Source organism: Drosophila elegans, unplaced genomic scaffold (assembly GCF_018152505.1).
Source record: "Drosophila elegans isolate 14027-0461.03 unplaced genomic scaffold, ASM1815250v1 contig_468, whole genome shotgun sequence".
Classification (NCBI taxonomy): Eukaryota; Metazoa; Arthropoda; class Insecta; order Diptera; family Drosophilidae; genus Drosophila; species Drosophila elegans.
In genome coordinates this window covers 562357-585205 of record NW_024545855.1, presented here as the reverse complement: position 1 = coordinate 585205, position 22849 = coordinate 562357, and the positions used below count along the sequence as shown (strand labels likewise).

General features: G+C 36.8%; 1 protein-coding gene across 6 annotated transcripts in view; it reads left to right on the top strand.

The window, feature by feature from the left end:
• Positions 1 to 22849, top strand: part of LOC108143849 (protein held out wings) — a 40068-nt gene that overhangs the window by 265 nt on the left and 16954 nt on the right. For all 6 annotated transcript variants that reach the window (XM_017268406.2, XM_017268408.2, XM_017268407.2 and 3 more), the window contains exons 2-3: positions 447 to 922; positions 22023 to 22156. In XM_017268406.2, the coding sequence (XP_017123895.1) occupies positions 598 to 922; positions 22023 to 22156 (459 nt within the window). In that variant the 5' untranslated portion in view covers positions 447 to 597. The remainder of the gene's footprint in view (positions 1 to 446; positions 923 to 22022; positions 22157 to 22849) is intronic.

Below are 22849 nucleotides of genomic sequence, written 5' to 3'. Positions count from 1 at the left end.
TACTTCCAATGCGTTTGCCCTCTCATTGAATGTCCAGGCAAAGGAATTTCATCATTTCTAGCCCAAGACGAATGGAAATAAGAAAAATAATTTTCATTTTAAAAATATTTAAATATTTTTTGTTGTATTTGCTGTTGCAGCAGCCAGTTGAGCGAGTGAGAGAGTGATTCAGAGAGAGAAGCAGCTATTTTGACATTCTGCTTTCATTCATCTCCGTCGCATATACAGTTTTACTGTATAATTTCCGTGTGTGCGTGAGAGATCGCCGAGGAATTTTCTGTCTTTGCTTTGCGCTCTCAGTTCCTCGCTCACTCTCTCTCTCTCGCTGCGTTGTTGTTGCTGCAGATCGTAAAAAATACTTTTTGGGTGGAGTTGTTTTCATTTCGTTTTCCGTTTTGAAAATTGCTCGCGTACAAAAAACTTAATGAATTTCCCAACTCCCACAGTAGCGTGTTGAAAGTAGCAAATCAGTGTACAATAAGTAAAGAAAGACCGAAACAAAGTTTTAAAGTTGTAAATCAGAACCAGAATCTCGTCGAGAACAAAACAAAAAGTCCCCCCCCAAAAAACCAACAAACACACACATACACATCAAAAATGAGTGTCTGTGAGAGCAAAGCCGTTGTGCAACAGCAACTGCAGCAGCACTTGCAGCAACAGGCAGCCGCAGCAGTAGTTGCGGTGGCGCAGCAGCAGCAGGCTCAAGCCCAGGCTCAAGCTCAAGCTCAGGCTCAGGCTCAGGCGCAGGCTCAGCAGGCGCCGCAGGTGGTGGTTCCGTTGACCCAGCCCCATTTGACCCCACAGCAGCAGCAGCAGAGCACACAGAGCATCGCCGACTATCTGGCCCAGTTGCTCAAGGACCGCAAGCAGCTGGCCGCCTTTCCCAATGTCTTCACCCACGTCGAACGTCTCCTGGATGAAGGTAAGTCGATCAGTTCAGTGAAATCCCCAATCCCCAATCCTTAAAAGTAACAGTTGGCAGGTCTCATTTTGTCATAATAGTATATATAGACGATTAAAAAAATACCACAGTTATAAAGGATACTATACTTAGGTCTCAACCAAATATCTTTTTAAATAAGTAAGCTGTAAACAAATTCGAAGATCTATGCTATTTTGCATGGTTGGTTAAAATAGGTTTTTCATTAAATTCAAAGGTTCTTAAATCGAAGTATATCAGAAAAATATATAAAGCAACAATATGTTTTATTTATAAAATTTGAAAAAAGGTGCAAAAGTATTTCCCGGTAATTCTAAAACTGGTAATTTTTGTATTACACAAGCAGGTGAAAACAGAACTTCATATAAAAATTCGTTGAAACAATGCTTAAGAAGCCCCCTTTAAAATTTTTGATATAATATGTTTTTAAGCAACAAGAAACTGGTTGAATTTTCAATCACTTTATAAAATGTTAATGTTAAAGGACAGAAGAGTAGTTATGCTATTCTAGCAACAATTTAAGGTTCAAATGGAAAACAAACTGGAAGCAAAACAGTGAAAGCACGTGTAAATAATTAATTTGTGCCTGGCATTTTAATTCCTGGAATCTTAAACCAAATTCTGAACAGTCAATACTAAGAATGTTTAAAGGTAAATATTAATAACACAATAACACAGGAACATTTCTTAATTTATTTTCGAAAGTAGTCTGAAAGACTACATATGATCCATTTTTGATTTGTATCTCTTTTATTGTTAGATAAACAATTGTAAAGCTTTTTAATTCCTGGAATCTTGTGAGATTTATTGTATACATGAATTACAAAAATTGAAGGAAAAAAATTTCATTTGGAAACTGTAGAACACAATTTGTGTGTGAAATTTGTTTATTTTAGGTGGTGATTTCATATTCGTTTCGTTGATCATGTTTAAGTTTTTGGAGAATCCTTAAAGAGTGATCACTGTAGTTCAATCAGTTTTGGGGCATGGATCTCGCTGTGTCTGGTTTGTCTCTTCGGCGTCTCCTTCTCGCCTCTTCTCCATCGTGGGTTCTGAGTTCATTCCACCTTACATCGGAGGAACCCAAACGAGATGTTTGTTATTTTTAGTTACTTCCTTTTTGTGCGCCTCTTCTTCGCGAGAGCACTCTTTTCGTGTTCTCTCCCTCACTCTCTCCTTTTGTGTTTTTGGCCCCACACTTGATTGCCCTTTGCAGCCTTTGTTGTTCCTATTATGAATTCTTTGTTGACTCGGCCATTCGTACACAAAAAAGGAGGGGAACGATAGAGATTTTGAAAGTGGGATTTAAAACCCCAGGGGGGAAACCCCCACACCGAAAGAATTATTTGTATGACAATGATGATCAATTACATTATTTTACATATAACTTTGAACCAGATAACAGAAATTCAATCCAGATTTTATAACATTTTTACATTTTTATTTAAAATGTTAACTTTGTCCAATTGTGATTCTATACCAATCTAATTTTCTTCCTGTGCACTAAAAGTGTAGCAAAGTTAACCGAAAGATGCATGAATTACCGCCACTGCCCACGCCCGTCCCAAAAACCAAAAAATCAAAAGAAAACCAAGCAAACACACTTAAAGACAAACCAACAAAAGTCAACTTTCGGGGCGGAAAAGGGGCGGGGGCGTGCCACTACCTGGTCGCATCTTGTATCTTATATATCGTATATCGCCGCAGCTCTCATTTCTGTATTTGCCCAACATCTGTTGCCCATATGCAGGCCGGTCACGAGGGTGTGTGTGTCGCCTCGTAATGACAAAATTATGTTGCACATATACAAAGATTCAGATATTCGTATTGCGGATTGTTAGGTACCGCTATATTGCCAGGGTATGCGCTTGAGGTGCAAAAAATTGAACTTTGAGACCTATACATCGTTAAAACTCTTCAATATGTCAATTTAAAATTTATAAAGATTATAACTAGTATTTGCGAACAATAGGATCATGAGATTTAATCTTTCAAAGTTCGTATTTGTGTATTTTTATGTTTTTTATATAAGGTTTAATATTTGGACAAATATTTGAAAAGAAACACAAAACTATTTTATCAACGGGTTCGAAAGCTTTTAATAATTAACTTTATCTTTCTCTTTTATAAAATTTAACATTTTTTTGCCGTGATAAATTTGTGTTCACAAATATTGAACTCTAATCTACATTTAATTATCAACTTTAATCGATTTATGTCATTGCAAATAATGTTAATAATAAGATGCAAGATCTAGATCTCTTTGTTCATTTCATTAAGAAAATATCCAAGAATTCTGTAGTGTTACTAGACCGATCGGATTATGGATTATACCAGGTATCGTCTAGTCGGAAAACTTGCCCAAAAGCATTTATTCTTGTTTTGGTTTCGTTTCTGGCATTGCTGCAAACTAGTTTGCCTGTCTACAAATTGTATTTGCTAAAAGCAAAGCGTTGACAATTTGTAAAACTCGTTCCACCAGACACAAAATTCCGAGAGGAAGAGAAAAATATACAAAACAAACCAAAGCCAAAATTCGAACCCAACTCGCTGGCTTATCAGCTTAGTGGGAGGGTGTCGGACTGGATTTGGGACCTGGGAAGCCGAAGCGACCGCTGCCCACTATATAGTGGCTATATCTCACCGCTTGCCGCTTGCTGCGAACCGCTAACGGCTTTCAACTTTTCAACTTGCTAGAAGTTTTTGTGTTTTTCTCATTTTGCAACTTTCTCTTTTCAATTGCTGTCGTCGCTGGGTTGTGTTTTTGTTTTCGTTAGCTTGACATGCGGGCCAAACTCAACGTTCACATGCGGCCGGTCAGCCGAGCGACCCAAAAAGAGTTTATGCTTCACCCTTTTCCCCAAAGGGTACACAATTTATTATCCCTATTGTCTTGACTTGAATTTTATTTGCCATTTCGTTACATTTTAATAACGCCTCAATGGATTTATTAGTGCACATATTAATTAAAACTCTCGGAATCGAGGAAATGGAGATAATGATAAGAATTTCAAAATGATTTATTTATGATGATTTATGATGAAAAAAACTGTCTTTGTTGGTATAAGATCTAAGAACCATCGCCCAAAATTTACTGCCTATTAAAACTAAACCTGTACGATTGTAGATTACAAATATCTTACCTTATTTTATTAACGTCATTCATCTCTTTTGAGTATTCACAATCAAGTAAACCAATACCAGATCAAATTCCCCATTTAATTTTATATTTTTAATCTTTCAGAGAACATACAATCTGATGTGATTGTTAAGCAGCTTAAAATATTTTTGAAATATACCTGCATATACCTTGGGTCTGTCGGAGATATTGCGAGAGATCTAATTAGGTTCCTGCCTTACCTCAAGCAACACTAGCATCAGCAATAGTCGCTTTTGAGGTTGCGGTTGCTGTTTTTACTTGTGTTTTTTTGTTTCAGCTTTTATTATTGCGGGTGTGCAGCAATGTTTGCTTCAGGTTTTGGGCTTGGGGTTCTGCTCGCAATCATCCATTGGCTACCTGTTGGGCGCTCGCCCGTTCACTTGAAATGCACAGCTAGCGATTACATTTGAATAGCTGTCTGTGTGGAAGTATGTATGTATTTACCGTACGTTTCACAGCTGTAAATCAAAGCAAAATATAGTCTAGGGCTAAGGAGAGTTAACACGATTTAAACAAAATAAAAAAAATGCCATTTGCTTCCTAATCTTCCTAAAAACAAACAAAAATCGCATATGGTAGCTTCTATAAAATTTATCACTAAAACTAGAAATTTAAAAATTTTAATGGTCGAATTAGTTTTTTCTTCTGCTCTTTGAACTGGAATCAATCGATATCCTATACTCATGAAACACACTTTACAATTATATGTATATTTGTACATACAATTCCTTCTGTTTATTTGCCGCCTTTTTTTTATCTTCTTCATTCGTTCGACGCTTTTGGCACTGCTGACATAAATTTTTGTTGTTATTTTGACGAGTGTGTTGTTTGCCTTTTGGATCTGACTCACGCCCCAAACGATACAAAACGAAGAATGAGTTTTGGCCGCCAGCGAGCATTCGCATTGTATCTGTTAGATAGCTTTATGACACACGCCGCTGGAGCACGTTTCTTCGCCCGAATCTGTATCTGTATCTCTATCTCAGCCGTATCAGTATCTGTTGCTTTTGCTGTTCGACTCTCCGCTATTCATAGTCGTCGCATTTTGCACAGTTGAAGTGTGCCTAGACTGTGTGAATAAAAAGTAAAAAAAAAAAAAAACGACGTCAAGAGGCCCGAACAGCTCTCCGATCTCGGATCTCGGATTACCGGCGACCAAGCATAACTGCACGTACTATATCGCACTCGGAGATATCATTTTGGTCTCGTAGATATCACATCTTCGGCGTGACCTTTGTTTACCTGGGCAGAGGACAGCAAACAGTCAAACAGCCAAACAGCCTCTTGATATGATAAATTCCTAGTTTTTGTTTTTAAATTCGGTGGGCGCAAACACCTGGGCGTTATAATTATAGAAATTATACGCTCTGTTACTGCAGGCCAAGGTGTATATCTGTCAGATACGCATCCAAGTCTGTATCTTGTGCATCGAAAAACCTGCGATATAAAAGCCAGAAAAGAGCAGACCAAAATCAAATTACGTACACCCGCAACGTGAATGTTTATATGGCCGATATATGTAGCTATATATATATATATATATATAGGCATAGATATATGCACAGAAACGTATATATATAGTTGGCCGAGTGTGTTTCTCGGCATTTCTCGGATACAGAAATTTTTCTCTTTCACTCCGTCCGACATTTTTCATGAAAATTTGAAATGTGTTTCATTTCATCTAAATTTAGATTATTGGAAAATGGTTTTTCGCCTGCCACCATAGCTGTTGGAATTTCGTTTCGTTGGATTTTCACCGTTTTAGGGCGTTGTTTTCTTCTGGCCAGAAATCCGATTGGTAGAGTCATTAAAATCGGAAATTGAAGTGGCTCGTTGACATTAATGCGGCTGCTGGTCTTGGATCCGAGTTGAATGCAAACACAGCGGGGCTGAAAGACAAACAAATGATTCGAAATGATTGGCCCATCCTCGCTTTATAAAAGATACATTTGTGGTGTTCCATTGATCATCCAGTGTTACGAGAGATTTGTTTTTGATTTAGTTGCAAGAAAAGCACAAAGAAAATAATGATGTTTGTTTTAAATACAAAAAATGGGAATTTTTTGAATTTAATATGTAAAATATTATTCTTAAACTCGAAGGTTTGCAAATTGTTATGGCTTTCTTTATTTTTTTCTGTGCATCCGAAGTCGCAGAAAGCTGCCATGAGCATTTTAATTTAGTATTTTCATAGGCACGGCTTGGTGGTTTGGGTTCCCTAACTGGCGTGCTCATAAATTTGTTGACAATTGTTATGCGGAACGCGTAACCCTCGTCGTTTCTCCCTCTCCCTCTACCTCTACCTTTCCCTCTCCTTCCCTTACCACCCGCACAATAGCAATCGATCCCATACTATTCCATACTATCGCATATGATTCCAAACGATCCAATCCGATTCGATTCGATTCGATTCGAGCCCCTGCCCATAAACGTATCATTGCGTTTTCAAATTCAATTAAAATCTTTTGTGATGACCATCGACTGCTGCCTGCTTTGTTTTGATTTGTGATTTGCTGTCGGCTAAAAATGCACCGATGCGTTTGCACGGAAGTTGACCGTGGCTCAAAAAGCAAATGAAGCCATCGGCATCGAGTTAAACAGTTGGTAGATTGCATCAAAAGGGCATTGATCGCTGGTCAATGGGGCGAAAGTTGCTGGGGATGGCGGAGTTTTCGTTTCGGCTGATCGAATTCAGTATGGAAAGTGCTTGGGAGTGGACGAAATTGATGATGGGTAGCCATCCTATTATCTAATGGTATAAATACATATTTGCTGAAGCGATCTTAAGGGCGCAATTTATTGGCCACTTGTTGCTGCGGCGGCTTAAATGTACATTGTTTCAATTACTGTTCGTAATTTTCATGTATCTTCATGTGATGCATCGCCTAGCAGCTGCACAACATGCCAGCCAGTGGCAAAATACACACTCAGCCTTCAATTAGCGTTTTCCTTGGAAAATGTCTATGTTTCGGGCTATATTATTTTATTTTTTTCGTACTTTGCACCATTTCAATTTCCAAGCAAGCTCTCCCGCACACTCAAACCCGGAGATTACGTCATTTGCCAAGTTATTTGATAGCCCGGCTGCATCAAATGTTCGTTGTTGTTATTGTAGCAGAACGAATTATTTTTGACAAAAATAGCTAACTCAAAAAAAAAAGAAACAAAAAACTCAAAAATATAATGGAGAAACAAAGAAGCGCGTAATTAAAATATTTTTCACATGCTCGGGTTTCTTCTCCACACACGCAGTACAAAACACATGGAAATTTCAGCATGGCGCCCCATTCCTGAACCAACCTCCCACCCGCCATACACTGCACTGAAACAAAAAACTTAAAAACTAGTTAAGCAAGCTAGAAACTTGGATTTAGTTATCAAATTTAAAATAAAAATAAAGTTATATTAAATACACGAATACATTTTCCGTATGAATATATTTCTTTTTTGAAAATCTAATTAGGAATATTTATTTGTTTATAATTATACATTCTGTTATTCTGTTGTGAACATATTTTTTTGGCCTAAAAGTATTAGATTTGTAATTTTGTGAAAATGTTTTGGTTTTTTGTAGGGATCATTGATTATTTTTCTGTGTACCACCCCCTGGCTCCTTGAAATGAGGCACGCGACTACCAGCAGCAGCAGCCATGTGGCATTAGACAATTGCTTTAATATGCCACCAGGCAGGCAGCCGACGAGCTGTACAAATTGAACAATTTGATAACAAACGCGCATTGGCGTACGGGGAAAAAACAAAAGAGGGCGCCAAATGGGAGGGGGAGGGGTCCTCTTGAGCCAGAGATACAAAGAGGCAACATTGTGAATGAGAATGGTGCCTTTGAAGTTGCCTTTTGGCTTTCAGTGCCATATGGTCGGTCGCCTGTATCTGCGATTCTCAACCCGAACTTGCAACTCCCCGACATATATGGGCATCCGATGGATGCCACTTGAAGCGGCCGCAAGTGAATCATTTTTATTGTACCAATGTGCATTTGCTTGCCATTCGATTTATATCGGTAATCAATTTAATTTTTCAATTGCTTTTGAAAATCCCCCCGGCAAAAACTCCATTTGGCGTGTGAAATGCGGGTAGCGGCTGAAAAGTTAAACGAGCAATTTTCCACCCTGAAACAAAGGGGAAAATTTTATGCGAGATGCCAACTAACCCTTGGCAAAATTCATTGTTCAAGTAATTTGGAAATAGTTTAAGCTGCTTTGTTATTAAAACTTTATGGTCAACCATCCTTTAGAAAACCATAAAAAATCTTAAAAACTCCATTGGAAGTCTAAGAATTATTTATGATTGATTTATTATAACAAAAAAAGCCACACACCCACGAAGTTTACTATAACAAGCTCTTAATCTTAATATATAGTGGAAATAAGATCTCTAAGTGGGGAATTAAGACAATGAGACATTCACTTGACATCCACAAGAGAAAAAATTAAAACAAAAGTCAAATTGTCAACAGACAAAACGCCTTCCCCACATTTTTGGGTCTTTTGGGCGTGTGCCCTGCTATTCAAAACTATGACAAAACATTAAAAAGAAATCATCCCAACACACATCTGAGTACGAACAATGACCCAAAAATTCGTCATATGAACGAAAACGAACTTTTAGAGCCAACAACTACGACATCGTGCGAACATAGAGACAAAAAACAATAAAGCTGCTACGGATACAGATTGAGATGGAGATACTTTGTCCGTGTAGTTGTCGTTCCTTGTTCCTTATCGCTTGATTTATTCACAGCCATGAGCAGCATCATTGATTCGAGACAATTAACAGCAGCGCAATGCAAAAAATGTAGAACATAAAAATAGGGGAAGAGAAAATGGAAGCATTAGATCAAGATACAAACAGTGTTGAGCATGCAAATGGGTTTCCATATCCCAAGTATTTTTAGAAGGTATCCGTTAGTTTCTTAGTTAGTTGGGTTCCTTTTTTTTGGGTTATTAAAGTTGAACAATAAATTTTACTTATATATATTTTATTAACTTAAAATATAACAATGAAAATAAATATTTTTCTTATTACAAAAATTCGAACCATTTTTTGTTATTGAAATGGAGGAAACAAAATTAAGAGTATTCAGCAGTGAGTACAAAAATATTCCCTCATGCTTTAAACTGTTTTTGCTGCTAAAAGGTAGCACAATCACTCGCAGCTCAAGTGCCCTCAATCTATATATCTATTTATCTCAATTTCCTTACTATTTTTTTTAACACGTTAAGTGCAATTGGGAAATGCTAGAAGATACGCGTGTTTGCTTTTTGCAACATGAATGAATTTTGTGAGCCAAAGTCATTTCGACGCAGTCACGTCCTCTCTTGCGTTAACCTGTCGGATGTATCTGTATCTGTAGCTGCGTGTAGTTGTATCTGTGCATTTGTATCTGATGGCATTTTGTCGTTTATTTTTTTGGGGGCCTTAACAGCCGTTTGAATTTTTCTCTATTTTCGCTAAACGCACTGGTTCAAAAGCTTGTCATGTGTACTCATCCCAAAGTTTTGAGTGAAAGTTTTCAGAATTTCACAAAATTCGATTTAAACTTGTCAAAGTAGGAGCCTAATTCTTGCATTTACCATCAGCTGTTCGTCGTTCAGCTTGCGGGGGAGGAAATATCGTTGCATTTGTTTTCATTTTAATTTGTGGTGTTATTTTGCTTTTGTCTTTTTGTCTTTGCGTGTGTTTGCTTTGGCTCATTGATTTTCATTTTTGGCAGTTTTTTTGGCTTTGGTTTTTTGATATGCCATAAATGTTTTAATGTCGTGCTGAGTTAGCCAGCCACGTTTTGTTTGTAGCTGCGTATTTGGGTTAAAAGCCATTTTATATGGACGCCCAAGCGTTGCTCATGTCAATCATGCGGCTGGCTGCTGTAGGCGTATGAATTAATTGCCCAGCTCCTCAATGAAGTCACATTTTGGCTTTTGTTCAAGGAATTTCTACTGCGGTTGAGGAGAATCTCGAATAAATTGTGTTCAGGCAATTCAAATTAAAAGGGTTATATTCATGCAGTTATGTAAATTTTCAAGTTTCTTATTGTTTCCTTATTGGGGAATTTAAAATGATTAAATGCGGGTTTCAGTTATAAATAAAATCAAAGCGTCTGTGTATTATACATTTACTTAGAATTGTTGATGCAATTAATTAATTATTCTAATTAATTAATACTTCCTGTGCAGTATATAATAGGGGCTTGAAATTGAGCATTTCAACAATGAAATTATTGTATTATTTCTGTTTTTGACAGGCGAAATTGAAGAAATAAGCTAACAAGTTTTTTGCTCCAAAATATTAATTTATGTGCATTTCATAGTACTTTCAATTTGATTTTTGCCATCTAAAGTTTAAATCTAATTTAAGATGTGAAGTCTTACGACAGTGGTTTGCTCATTAATTTATTCATGACACTTTCTATACATAAATATGGCCCTGAAATCTGCGCCCAAGCTTCACTTTCAAATACTTAACTGCCCACACTGACAACTTCCTCTCAGTCCTCCTCTTTTTTCTCTTTTTTTTGCTGGCCAAGGACGACTTGTAGCTTATCAACAGCTTGACAACAGCTGAATCTGAATGTCATTGGCATATGCACTGTGTCTAAATATATGTATTAACGACTTCAACCAAAGATCGAGTGCACTTGCATTTTTCTTAGCTTTACGTAGGCTTTTCCGGTTTTCCACGCACTTTTCGAAACCCACAGACAAATATTTTGTCACACAAAGCGACACTTGAGGCGGAGACAGGTCGAGCGAATGAAAATAAATATAAATTAAAAGAATAGGAACGAAAATAAAAGGGAGGAGGCGAGTGCGAAGACGCCAGACTAAAAATAAACAAGAGACGTGGGCGAAAAAAGCCAGAAAGAACAAGGAAGGGAAAAGCAAAGGTGTTAAGAACAAGTTGCACACTCAGCCCAAATCCAAGTGGCTAACACTGCCAGCCTGCCTGCCTGCCCACATGTGCGTATGTGTACTTAAAGACATTTATTATTATAATAAATCCCATTCAAGGCAAGACGACGGGGCGCGCAAAAAGAAAAGGCGGCAGCTTTGGCTTTTGTTTCAAAACGAGTTGGTCGTTCGGCCACACTTCAATGTTGGTCAAGCACATTACGCTATATACTCAATTACGTGTTGGTGGCTGTTGAGTACATAATACATATATAATTTTTGTGTTTTCTTGTCTTTGGGTAGGTGGTGATCAAGTGGTGTTGCCAGCGAAAGAGGTTTGTTTTTACCTCGATGCGAGTGTCACATGGCGTATGGGCGATATATTGATTATAAGACAACTATTAACATCGCTTTTTTTTATCTATTAAATTAAGACCGCATCGAAAGGCTTTTGTCTAATTATGGGTGAGGAAAAAATATTATAAACATGACATAAGCAGCCATAAGTTGCCAGATCCAAAAACGGCAGCAACTGCAACTTTCTCCAAATGCCATAAGCTACAAATAATTTTCAATAGCTAAAGTTGATGGGCCAACTGAAAGCAAACATTTCTCAGTCTCTTTTCGAAAAAAAAATTTATATATTCAATTTCCGCCAGAACCCAAGCTGTGAGTTTTCAAAACAAAAATTTTTGTATTTATAAATGTACATTGTGCTCGCATAATTGCACACACATATATTTTGTGTAATAAAAACAAGTCAAGGGATAACCAGAATTTGATGGAACACAGCCGTTTTTATTTTCCGCTGGGGAAATATTCTGTGTTTACACAGGTTTCCAAAACTGACCGAACCAAATTTTTGTGTATTTTATATAAGAAAAAATTAATCAAGCAAGGTCCCAATGCAATGGCAAAACTCAAACAAGGGGCAAACAATTTGTTAGAAAATTATAATACAAGAGGTCGTGAACTCTGTGGTGGCCCCGTTGTTGTTGTTTTTGTTTTCCCCACACGTAGTCCGGAAAAGTCATTCGACTACTCCAGAAATAAACAAGACAGAAGCGATGGCAGCTCACGAACAGCAGCAACATTACCAGAGTGGGGGCATCCTATAAATATGCTTAGAAATAGAATAATGGCCTCGAATCAAGAAAATAACAAAAGCCGAATGCGGCTAGAAGAGTTTTTCCCGTTGATTGAGGTGTTCAAGTTCCTGAATTCAGCATTTGAATACCTCAATTCCCAAAGGTTTCCATTTTGTTATGATCCAATGAAATGCTAAGAGCCTTAAGGTGTTGTTGGATTGATGTTTAGATTTGAGGTGAAAATAACAAAAAATTTAAAACATGTTTTGCTTATAAGGGAATTGTTTTAAAAAAGGTTTTGCACTTTTGTTTTGGCTTTTCTTTTTAATGGTTATAAATTGCACGATTACTTAAAGACCTTTTTTGTTTGTTTATTTAATATTTTATTTTCTATTTTATATTTATAAATATTTGATTGTTTTATGAGATTATTTTTAAATGGACCAAAAACTATGAATAATTTAGCCTTCTATGACTTACGAACATACAAAAAATCTTTATATAACTGGGCTAATAAGTTCCTTTAAAAAATAAGATAAATGATGTAACTGAACACACTTGTCCAAGTTATTTTGTAGTTCTTCCATAAATCCATCTTTCATCTCTTGTTGTTTACTTTAGATCGTAAATTATTTCCCATCAACGCCATTGCATTGTGTACTCTTATCTAATCTCAATTATATTTTTTTCCGTTCATTTACAGGTGAGTTTGCTTATCTCTACCATACAGTACAGTAGCGTCACCGACAAGAACAAAATGCCGTCGGCTGTTGGTGTGCGGTTAAAGCCACTAACCTGATTGGTTGAGTACACATATCGCCTATTAGCTATACTAGATATTGTCAGCTTTTAATTGGTTTAAGCAGCCATTGCAATCGGGCGACGAGTGAGGAGCAAAGGGTGCCTTGGCCACAGCCCATCATCATCATCATCACTGCTGGTTGAGCTGAGTTTTATGAGCCCCGGGGCCATAAAATCAGCAACAGTTAATTGCTTTATAAAAATGGGCACGTGTGTCGTCGACTACCGTTTCATTAGCTCGTATTTTTTATTTTGTGACTAACCCGTCATAAGAGTAAATTGTCATTCATCTCTCGCTGCCCCAACTTATCTATGAAATTTATGCACTAAAGGTTTCAATTTTATTCATCGCTTTTTTGCCCCATTTATTTTTGGCTGTCAATGGAAGTCTGCGTTATTGAACTCAACCCTAAATCAGCCGTAGGAAGCCGCTCTTAATTAATTTTTTGGGTGTATTTCTTTGGGACGGGGTCAGGGTGTGGCTTCCTGCTTTGGCCCAAAAGCTTTTCGTGGGCATTTATAATTTGGTCAGCAATTTTTGCAACGATAGGGAGGCAGAAAGGTTAGGCGAAATAAAAACGTTGCAATAAAAATATCCCGAAGTACTTGAAATACCAAAAGGTGAACTTAAAATAACTAGTTTTAAGCATATAAGCTTATACACTCAAGGTTTTAATACCCAAAGCACTTTTAGAAAGAAAGTCTTAAGAATTTAATTAAAACTTCAAAAAATTTGAAATATAATAGAAATGAAATAGTTTCTCCTAAAATCCAAAAGTAAATATAAAATCCTCTTAAACCAAGCAATATAAATAATTGGGTTCCCAAATCTTTAAGTCTTGCAATCCGTTTAGGGACTTCATTTCTACTTTTCCTCTGGCATTTATTTTGTGGCAATTTACGCATTGATTGCATATTTATTTGGATCGTTTTTGGGGGTTTTCTCCTAGCCCCGTCTACGTGGGGGCATTTTGCTAGAAATTGTGCTCATGGGAACTGATTGATTAGCGGCTAGTTGCTTCGCTTGCTTCAATGCTTTGCAGTGACAAACAGTGAACCGCCATCTCAGTCTCAAGCCACAACCACTGCCAGACATTTGCAATGTTTTTTGGCAACGACAAGTTGCAGTTTGCAGTTGATTTAACTCTGTTATTTTTTCGCCAGCTATTTATTTTCTTTTGGCCAGCAATTTTCCAAACTTGTTTGTTTTCTTTTAGCTAGCAGTTGCCCTCGGCTCTCACGAGCTGAAGTTGGTCCACTGCGGATCGGTTAATACGGCGGACACGCACATCTAATGAGCCGGACAGCTGTGAAACTGTTTGTTTCTGCTCGTGACTCAATGCACTCGTCACTTTCAGTGGGATGAACTGAACAGAACCGATGTGAATCATTTCACAATATTGCCACAAATGACGGGAATTATTTGTAATGAATTTGTAGGATTTATGAGCTAATATCTTACGTGTGCAGCACACAGAAAGCTTAATTTGTTGGTACATTTTTTACTTGTTTTGTTTTAAATGAAAGCTTAGTAAAGGTTTGAGAAATAAATAGTATTTCAATGTTTAAAAAATCTTATTTAATTATATTTCTAAGTGATCGAATTTAAAACCCTTATATTACAAATAGTAAATAGATAAGAAACTAAATACGAGTTCAGATGTGGTAAACAAAAATTAGCTTCCAAAATCAAACAAAAAAAAAAATCCAAGGGCTTAAAGACATTTTGTCAAACCTTTTGTTACTTATTAATTGTTCGATTACTGTCAATTGTTTTGACACGTACTTAATTTATTTGGTGATTGAATGTTTGCGCCTGGCCAAGCCCATTTCCCCTGATGCTCTTAACTGATTGTAGCAGCTCTGCAAGCTTAATGTCAAGCTGCAAGGCTGCCCTGAAGTCAGTCGCACAGGTATTTTCTTTCATCGTTGCCCCTGAAGTTGGTGTGCATGTGAAAAATCGCTGTAATCTGTTGCTGCTGCTGATGATGATGATGTGCCACCCACATAAATGGTGTTCCGAGGCGTAACATAATTTGTGCCTGTTTGTTGTGGGCCTTTTGCCGTGTTGACTTGAAGTGCTGCGTGTGTTTGCTTGAGCCAACAACTTTCCATTTCGGCCCATTGTCTCTGAAAAACTGAAAGTTCAAATTGAACATTTCACTTCCTTTCGATTCAAAGCCAACACCTCCTCAACTCATCTTCAAGTTTAAGACTCATGGGTAAATTCGTGAGGCATTCTGGTGTGACTCGGCGGTGCAAGTTCATCAAAAATGTGGAACAAAGTGGGTCTGTGTGTGTGTGTGTCTGCGACATGTGAAAAGCCATTTGGCATTGTTTTTCCGCCGCATTTTCTTGGATTAGAGTCTGACACATTTTCTTTTTCGCCATTTGGCTGTTGTCACATGCTGTGTGCTCCTCCAAATCTTTGGATCCGGCGAGATTTATGATGTGGGCGGGGCATTAATTTTAATGCCCTTAGACGGGACGACGATGAGCCACCGTCACATTGAGTTTCCATTAAAATTCTACCACCTCCTCATCATTTCTCAATAATTCTTTGCCGTTGCTAATTAAATGGCAATGGCTACTAAAATCCAGCAACACTAAAAATATAAATGTATAAGACAAAAAAAACGAAAATATTTTGGCTTATTACCCAAAAATTAGTCACGACCTGACGGCATTGTGTGCGATTAACTAAATAAACACTTTGAGATTGTAATCGCTGCGATTTATTAGCGAAACGGCTGACTAACTGGTTCCAAGTGTCGCTAAACATGAGCCGGTAACAACGTTTTAATTTCGCTTATATTTCAATTGAATTACCAGTGATATATATTTGATTATAATTCGCCAACGGTAATCATCTGGTCAATGTGAAGAGTTCACACATTTGATTGTTATTTGGTTAGATTTCGCAAAACTTTTACGGACCGTCAATCTTTATTACACTCAAATGGAATGACTAATAAAAGTTATCGAACCGTCTAATAATAGAAAGAACTTTACTTTGCAAACATTTTCACCTCTCAAAATAAGCGAGCTGTCATATTATTACCATAATATTTATTTGGTTTCTGTTAATAAAGCAAATTAATATTTTTATGGCATTACCCTTACGTGTATATATATATATATATATATATATATATATATGTATATAAATGTAAACCGCAAAAAGAGCATTATTGACGACAAGCCCCAAAATGAATGTTTATTTAAAAGCCACAAACAAAAAATACGATAAAGAAAATGTTGGCGAGCAAAAAATTTGGTTTATTTAACTAACAATTTGTACGTTATTCATTGTTATTGTTAGTTTAATGTGCGTTTTATCATTTCGGTGTTTGTTCAAGTGTTTACCCATTTGCTGGGACGGTTTCCGCTAGAGAATTTGTTGGAAAAGCGCAATACCAGGTGGAGATTTATTTCTGCCAGGATTTTTTCTCGATATGTTTTTTTTCCCAAGCAAAATTATTGGAAATATTTCACGGTGCATAAATAAACAATTTGCAATGCAAAACCATTTTTGGAATTAAAACGAAAACATTGAGTATAAAAATGCGGACGTGTTAAAATGAAAATACATGCATTTAAGAATTTAGTTTGAGCAAGTCCTTTGTGTTATGAGAACTGCAAAAAATGCTTTCTATTAATCTTTTAGCCAATTACATTTCTGTAAACTAAAAACAGGGTAAATAACCATTTAATTCAAAAGCAAATGTTCCAACTGTGAACATTTTCTTTTCTGCTCTAGGCCACAAAATAATTTTCGTTACAATGTTTGCTCACTGTTCGCTTGTCTGCATTTAATTTCGCTTGTTTCCTTTTTGATAATTCCTCACCTCTGATGATTTTATGCTTTAAGGAGCACCTCGTTTGTGGTTCCTTGTTTTATCCTTTGTTTTGGTATTTTTATTTCCTCTGCGTTTGTTTTGCTCGCAATTCGTTGACCTATTTTCTTTACGTGGCGCATTTTTTTTATGTTTTTCTTTTAGCTCTTTCTGCTGTTATGTTTTCCGCCAGCATTAATTGTGTTTTCTTTTGTTTTATTTTATTTTTAATGGTTGGTTGCTGCTGTTGGTTGACTCAATGGAATCATTTTTATTTATGTTGTTTTTTTTCTCCTTGGCGACAAACTTTCAACAACTCTTGTTTTTTGTGCTTAACGAATGTGGGTTAAAGTCTGGCAGATAAAAAATGACGCTTGCATATGCAATTTAAATTATAAAATAATGTTAACAAAACTTTATGTGCCTCGAGAAAAATCAGATGAACCAATTGATATATTAATGTCGTGCCAGAATTGATATAATATATATATAATGGGGACCATGGAACTTTGAGCGTGTGAACCAAGTTGCCACTGACAGCTTTATGATGGTAGAAATTTATTAATAAAAATGCATAAAAAACTGTCATTGCTGTCGCTGGCTTGGATATAGTCATTAATTAAAATGTTGAAAATATATTAAAACACAAAAAGAGAAGCAAGATTAGCAAATGTTTATTTTTGCCATGATGCGAAACGCTTACACTGCAGTGCGGGCTATAACTTTGAGGTTTAAATATGGATATTGCCATCAAATGAACAATTTTTTTGATTATTTGCTTAATAAATTGACTTATTATTAAAAGGATTATTAGCTTTGTCAAAAAAAAAGAACCGTAAACATAATATTTATTTTATTGACTTCATATTTTGTTTGATAAGAATACAAATATGAAATGCTTATTTATATTAATTAGAAAAATTTTGATAATCATTTTCGAGTACATTAAGTTATGTACTAAAAGAATGTTCCCTATTTTAAATAAATTTAAAAGAAACTGTTGATTTAGAAGCCAATGCCTTTGCCAACCACAAACCGAAAAAAAATGCACAAAATATGCAAAAATCCACAAAAATCGAATCGCAAAATGACTTCAACGCACAATAAACATTATTTATTTTCTTTTTTTTTTTGCCGTTTTGCTTAAATACGAGTACAATGCGAAATTGCAAATGCGACCAAGGCCAATGGAGTTCATGACGAAAAGTAAATAAAAACCATAAAATCAAATACATTTCGGCGCTTGCCAAATATGCGGGACTTGGCTTAATTGCAGCCACAGAAGGCACAACAATCTGGCTGAACCTTAAACGTTTTCGAGCGTTCCGGCCATTTCTGGTGACAATTTGTTAAGACTCTCAGCCCACACAGACACACGGAGGTCGAGACAAAACCCAAACGATCGCAGTTGACATTGTTTTCTTGGCTACAACACGCCCACACACGCTCATCAGCTGGCAGTCATCTAATTCGTGTGGTATGAATGGTTTTGCATTCATAAATTAGCCGCCAGATACTTAGATATGTGTCGCACTCAGCAAGTAAATACTATATCGTATATATAGTTATGTATCCCACTGACTTAACGTTTCCCACCTGAAGTCGTGATCCAATGCAAATTGTTCTCCCAGCTTAAAAACAATCAATCAGCGCCGCTAAGCTGCTGAGCTGAGCGCGGTTTTAATTTGGTTTAAAGGTGTCTGCGCCATCTGTCTGGCATATCTAATTAGATTGACAAGTTTAGGATACGATAAGTTATATCCTCTTAGTGTATTTGGTGCGAACGAGGTTTTCGCTAATGGAGAACTGATCAAGGTTACATTACTAGAAAATATTTAATTGTATTTGAATTTGATTTTGTTTTTGAGTTTAATATAAAAATCGTTTATAAAAACTAAACGTTTTAAAAATGTAAACCCACGCCGTTCCATAAATATCTTTATATATATAATCGGATTCCACATTAATATTCCCGCTTCTATGTACACATTTTATGCCCTACTTGCCAACGGACATAAAGAACCCTTGCCAAAAAATCGTGGTGCATAAAATTTGACAATTTATTGACGCTCGACTGGTTGTCGTCCACTCTCAGTCGCTTTCGCATTCGTTTTTCGTATTTTGCATTTCGCATTTCGCATTTCGTGTTCATCATCAAGTGCAGGAGGCTAAATTTAAAAATCAAATGTTGCAAAATGCGGCATCCAAGCAAGGCGGGAAATGCTGTGTTGTACTATATGTTCGCCCACCAACTAGAAGGGCGAATTCGAAGAGGAATCTCTAGATTTCTGACCGATACAATGGTGATCTCATGCCGAAATTAAACAGGTCCATCCTTCTTATCCACGCCCAACCTTGAGCTTTACCCATTTTTATTCTTAGTTACTTGACTAATAACACTCCATAGTTAAGGTTCGCCATAAGTGCTATTGTGTGGGGGCTGGCTATAAAAAGAGCGCAGACAAAAATTATACAAAATGATAATAATAATACTTGAAAACACACACGCAAAGCTGTTTTTTTTTTCTATACTTGGGGTGCCAAATTTGGTAGCACCGTCCCTAGCCATATATAGAGTCCAGCGAGTTGGCCAAGAGATAGAGTCATAAGCGCGCGGTCTACTACTATATGTAAATTATGACTCGCATAGCGCATAGCGAAAAAGATGCGGAGATTGCCTTAAAAGCACAAACGACTCGACTTGTTTAATGAATAAAAAGATCTTTCATTGATAATTATTAGATTGGCACTGCTCTCGTTCTCTCCGCCCACTTTTGTGATACCATATATGAATACTATGCCCTTAAATGGTCAGTTGGCAACAGGTGAGCCAGGGCTTTAGCTTTAATTATAGACTCCCGGCTAAGTCTCTGACTAAGCTGCTATTAATTAAGCCGCCTGCGCATATGGCTGGGGGTTTTGATTATTGTAATTTATCTAAATGCCACTATCAATCCATCTGACTTGGCCCCAGAAGTGAATCAGTCGGTGACTCCGTCATCATCATCGGTTCGAAGCTCGTATGCAAATGCAATTTTACACCAATTTGGCGCGGCTTATTCATCTAATCTGGCTGCACAATCTTCGTGCCACTGCCACACATCGGTCACGTTGCAGATTGAATAGATGCGGATTGACACTCGCTCGATTAAAATTGACAGCTGTCATGATTGCGTTTATGCCAATGGCTCATGGCTTAGAACAGTACCGCCTAAACGATGATGTTGATGTTGTTGTTGATGATGATGATCATGATGCCACCGATGATGGAATGCTCTACTTGCGTGTCGCAACAAATTACACAAAAAATGGCTAAGCAAATGAAAAGCTGCTCTTAATTATTGTCGAAAGGGGAAAAATCTCTTCGCCATCGCCATCAATAATCGAGTCAAGTGTTTCGGACCGACCGTCTCTGTCTCGATTTACCTCTCCGATTCATTCTCGTCTCTTTGGCATTTTCTTTATGGGTTCTTTGGCCCGCAATGAACTCTGGAACGGGCCGGCGTTTCTTTTTCGCACCGCTCGGAAAAAAGTAAATTTAAATTTTGTGCAATTTCTTTTCGCCTTCTTTGTTAGCTCCGACTGCTCAGATTTTTTTTATTTGAAATTTTATTTATGTGGCACACAGAGAAAGCTGGCGAAATAAATAGGAAAATAAGCCAGTAGCTGGCTAGATAAAAATATCAAACATAATTAATTCAAAATGACAAACAAGACGTTGTATATTCTGCATTCAACAGGTCAAGAAACTCATACAGGGACATTTATACTAAGAAATAAATTCTAAGAAATATTTCTAGTTACTAACTAAATATCTCTTAAAAAAGTTTAAATGTAGCATTGAGGCTTTAAAGCCATTTGAGGTTTTAAAAGATATTTTTTTAAATAAGTATATTTATATGATTTGCGATGTCAGCAATCACATACACTGTCAAAGAAATCAGATAACCGTATGTCAAATTGTTGACATTTAGTGAGAGAAGTCAGGCATTTAATTTGATGTCATTTGGTGGCATATTCTTAAATCATTGATGTGACATATGATGCAGTCACCTTTTCCCCTTCTCCGCCAGCACACCCAGCACAACAATTACCTACTTTTAGTGACAAATTGTCAAAGCACATGCCAAAAACAAACAATGCAATTGAGCTTATGCAAAACGAAACAACACCAGCAGTAGCAGCACAAAATGTTGATCATATCAATTCGAGAGCCGCTGTCAACTGACACAGTTGGGGGTTCAAAATGCCCCACCCGCCATTGAAAATCACAAAAAGTGTGAACTGCACGGAGGGGGCGGTGCAGGAAGGAAGGGGCGTGGCAGGTCTGACCTCAGACTTAAGGGTGGTGGGCCGTTCGATCATCATTACGATGATGCTAGGCAAATTATGGCATAATTTGTTTAAATATAAACCAAGTGATTTCATGGGGTCAACCTAATAAATAAGTTAAAACAGCAACAGTCAATGGCTGAGTAAACACTTTTACACGCCGTTTTATTGATGCTAATTTAGTAGGTTTTCCGTCCAGAGGCAAATTAAACGTAATTTAATACAAGCACTTAGCTAAAATGACAAATTGAGCCGAGCTCTCGGTTGAAGTGGTGGCAAAGAGCCAGCAATTAAAATTATCAACGCTTTGTTTGTTTGCATTTCATCTGTCTATTATTACGCTCGGAAATAAAAAAAGGCTGTAGTAAAAGTAGATTTTATACGATTGCTAATGAACCATTTATTTACGCAATGAATTTGTGGTATAGTTGGCATTATCATCAGATTAAATATATTAAAAATTGTTATAGATTAGTTTTAAAAAATACATATGTAATATAAAAACTAAGTTTGGAATCAAAATTGTAGTATAATCTTACAATCTCTGAACCAATTTTATTGGTCACTGTAATGTAGAATATTCAATGTACATTATTATTATAAATTTTTTGTAAAATGATTACGATTTCGTCGTATTGTATTATGACATTTTACAAATAAATATGTAATATAAAAACTTGTAAAAAGTTATGGTATAATTTTATAATCTCTAAATCTTACTATAATGTAGAATATAGTTTTCTACATTTTTAATGGTTTTAGTTGTCTACAGATATTACAAATGTTTTATAATACGCCTTATTCAGTTTTCTTAAAATCTTAATAGAATTAATTACAGATTTTGTGGGCTTGTTTATGTAAAAAATTCTTCAAATTTGTATAATTTTCATTTTTGATGTTCTTAATTGTAAGCAAACACGTACTCATACAGCGTTAACTCTTGTCTTTAATCATTTCAGAAATTGCACGCGTGCGCGCCTCACTGTTCCAGATCAATGGGGTCAAGAAGGAGCCCCTGACTCTGCCCGAACCCGAGGGCTCTGTGGTGACGATGAACGAGAAGGTTTATGTGCCAGTGCGCGAACATCCAGATGTGAGTGGTCTTAGCTTATAATGATAATGATAATGATAATAACGATAAAGATAAAGATGATCTAATTTATGGATTTGAGGAGAGCACGACTTCCGACAATTAGAATTGACAACGCGTTCAGTGAGCAACTGGGCTACACCGGAAATGGCTTAAAGGTGTGCCAGCCAGTCAGCCAGCCAGCTCAGCTATTTGCCGAGGTGTATCTTCGTTGTCGATAGAGTCAGTCATCTGTTAAGTCAAGACAACAATTTGGCGGCAAGACGCCCCAGCAAGATGCCAAATGCAAAGCTCTGTGAATGCACCCTTCCACTTTTGTTTCCCCCCTTACATAGTAAAGCCTGAGCCGATACAGATACAGATCGAGCTGCAGATATATGTATATAGACGTTTAAATGGGTTAGACAAAATCATTGGAGCGTTTTAGGAAGTCGTTTGACGGCGTTCATTCGTTTCATTTGTCGTTGATTGTAGGCGTCGGAGCAAGTCACTCAGGCCAAGCCCTGCCACATTAGAATTTGATTTAATTTTATGCAATATAAAATGTTCCTCCCCTCTTCCCGCATTTCCCCTCTCTCCCCCTACTTCAGACATGTATATTTCTTTGTCTTTTTTTTTTTTAGTTTTGTTAATTTGGAAATTGTTTGGGCGTAGTTTCGTTTCTTTTTTTTTCTTTGTATTTATTTATGGCCTGAC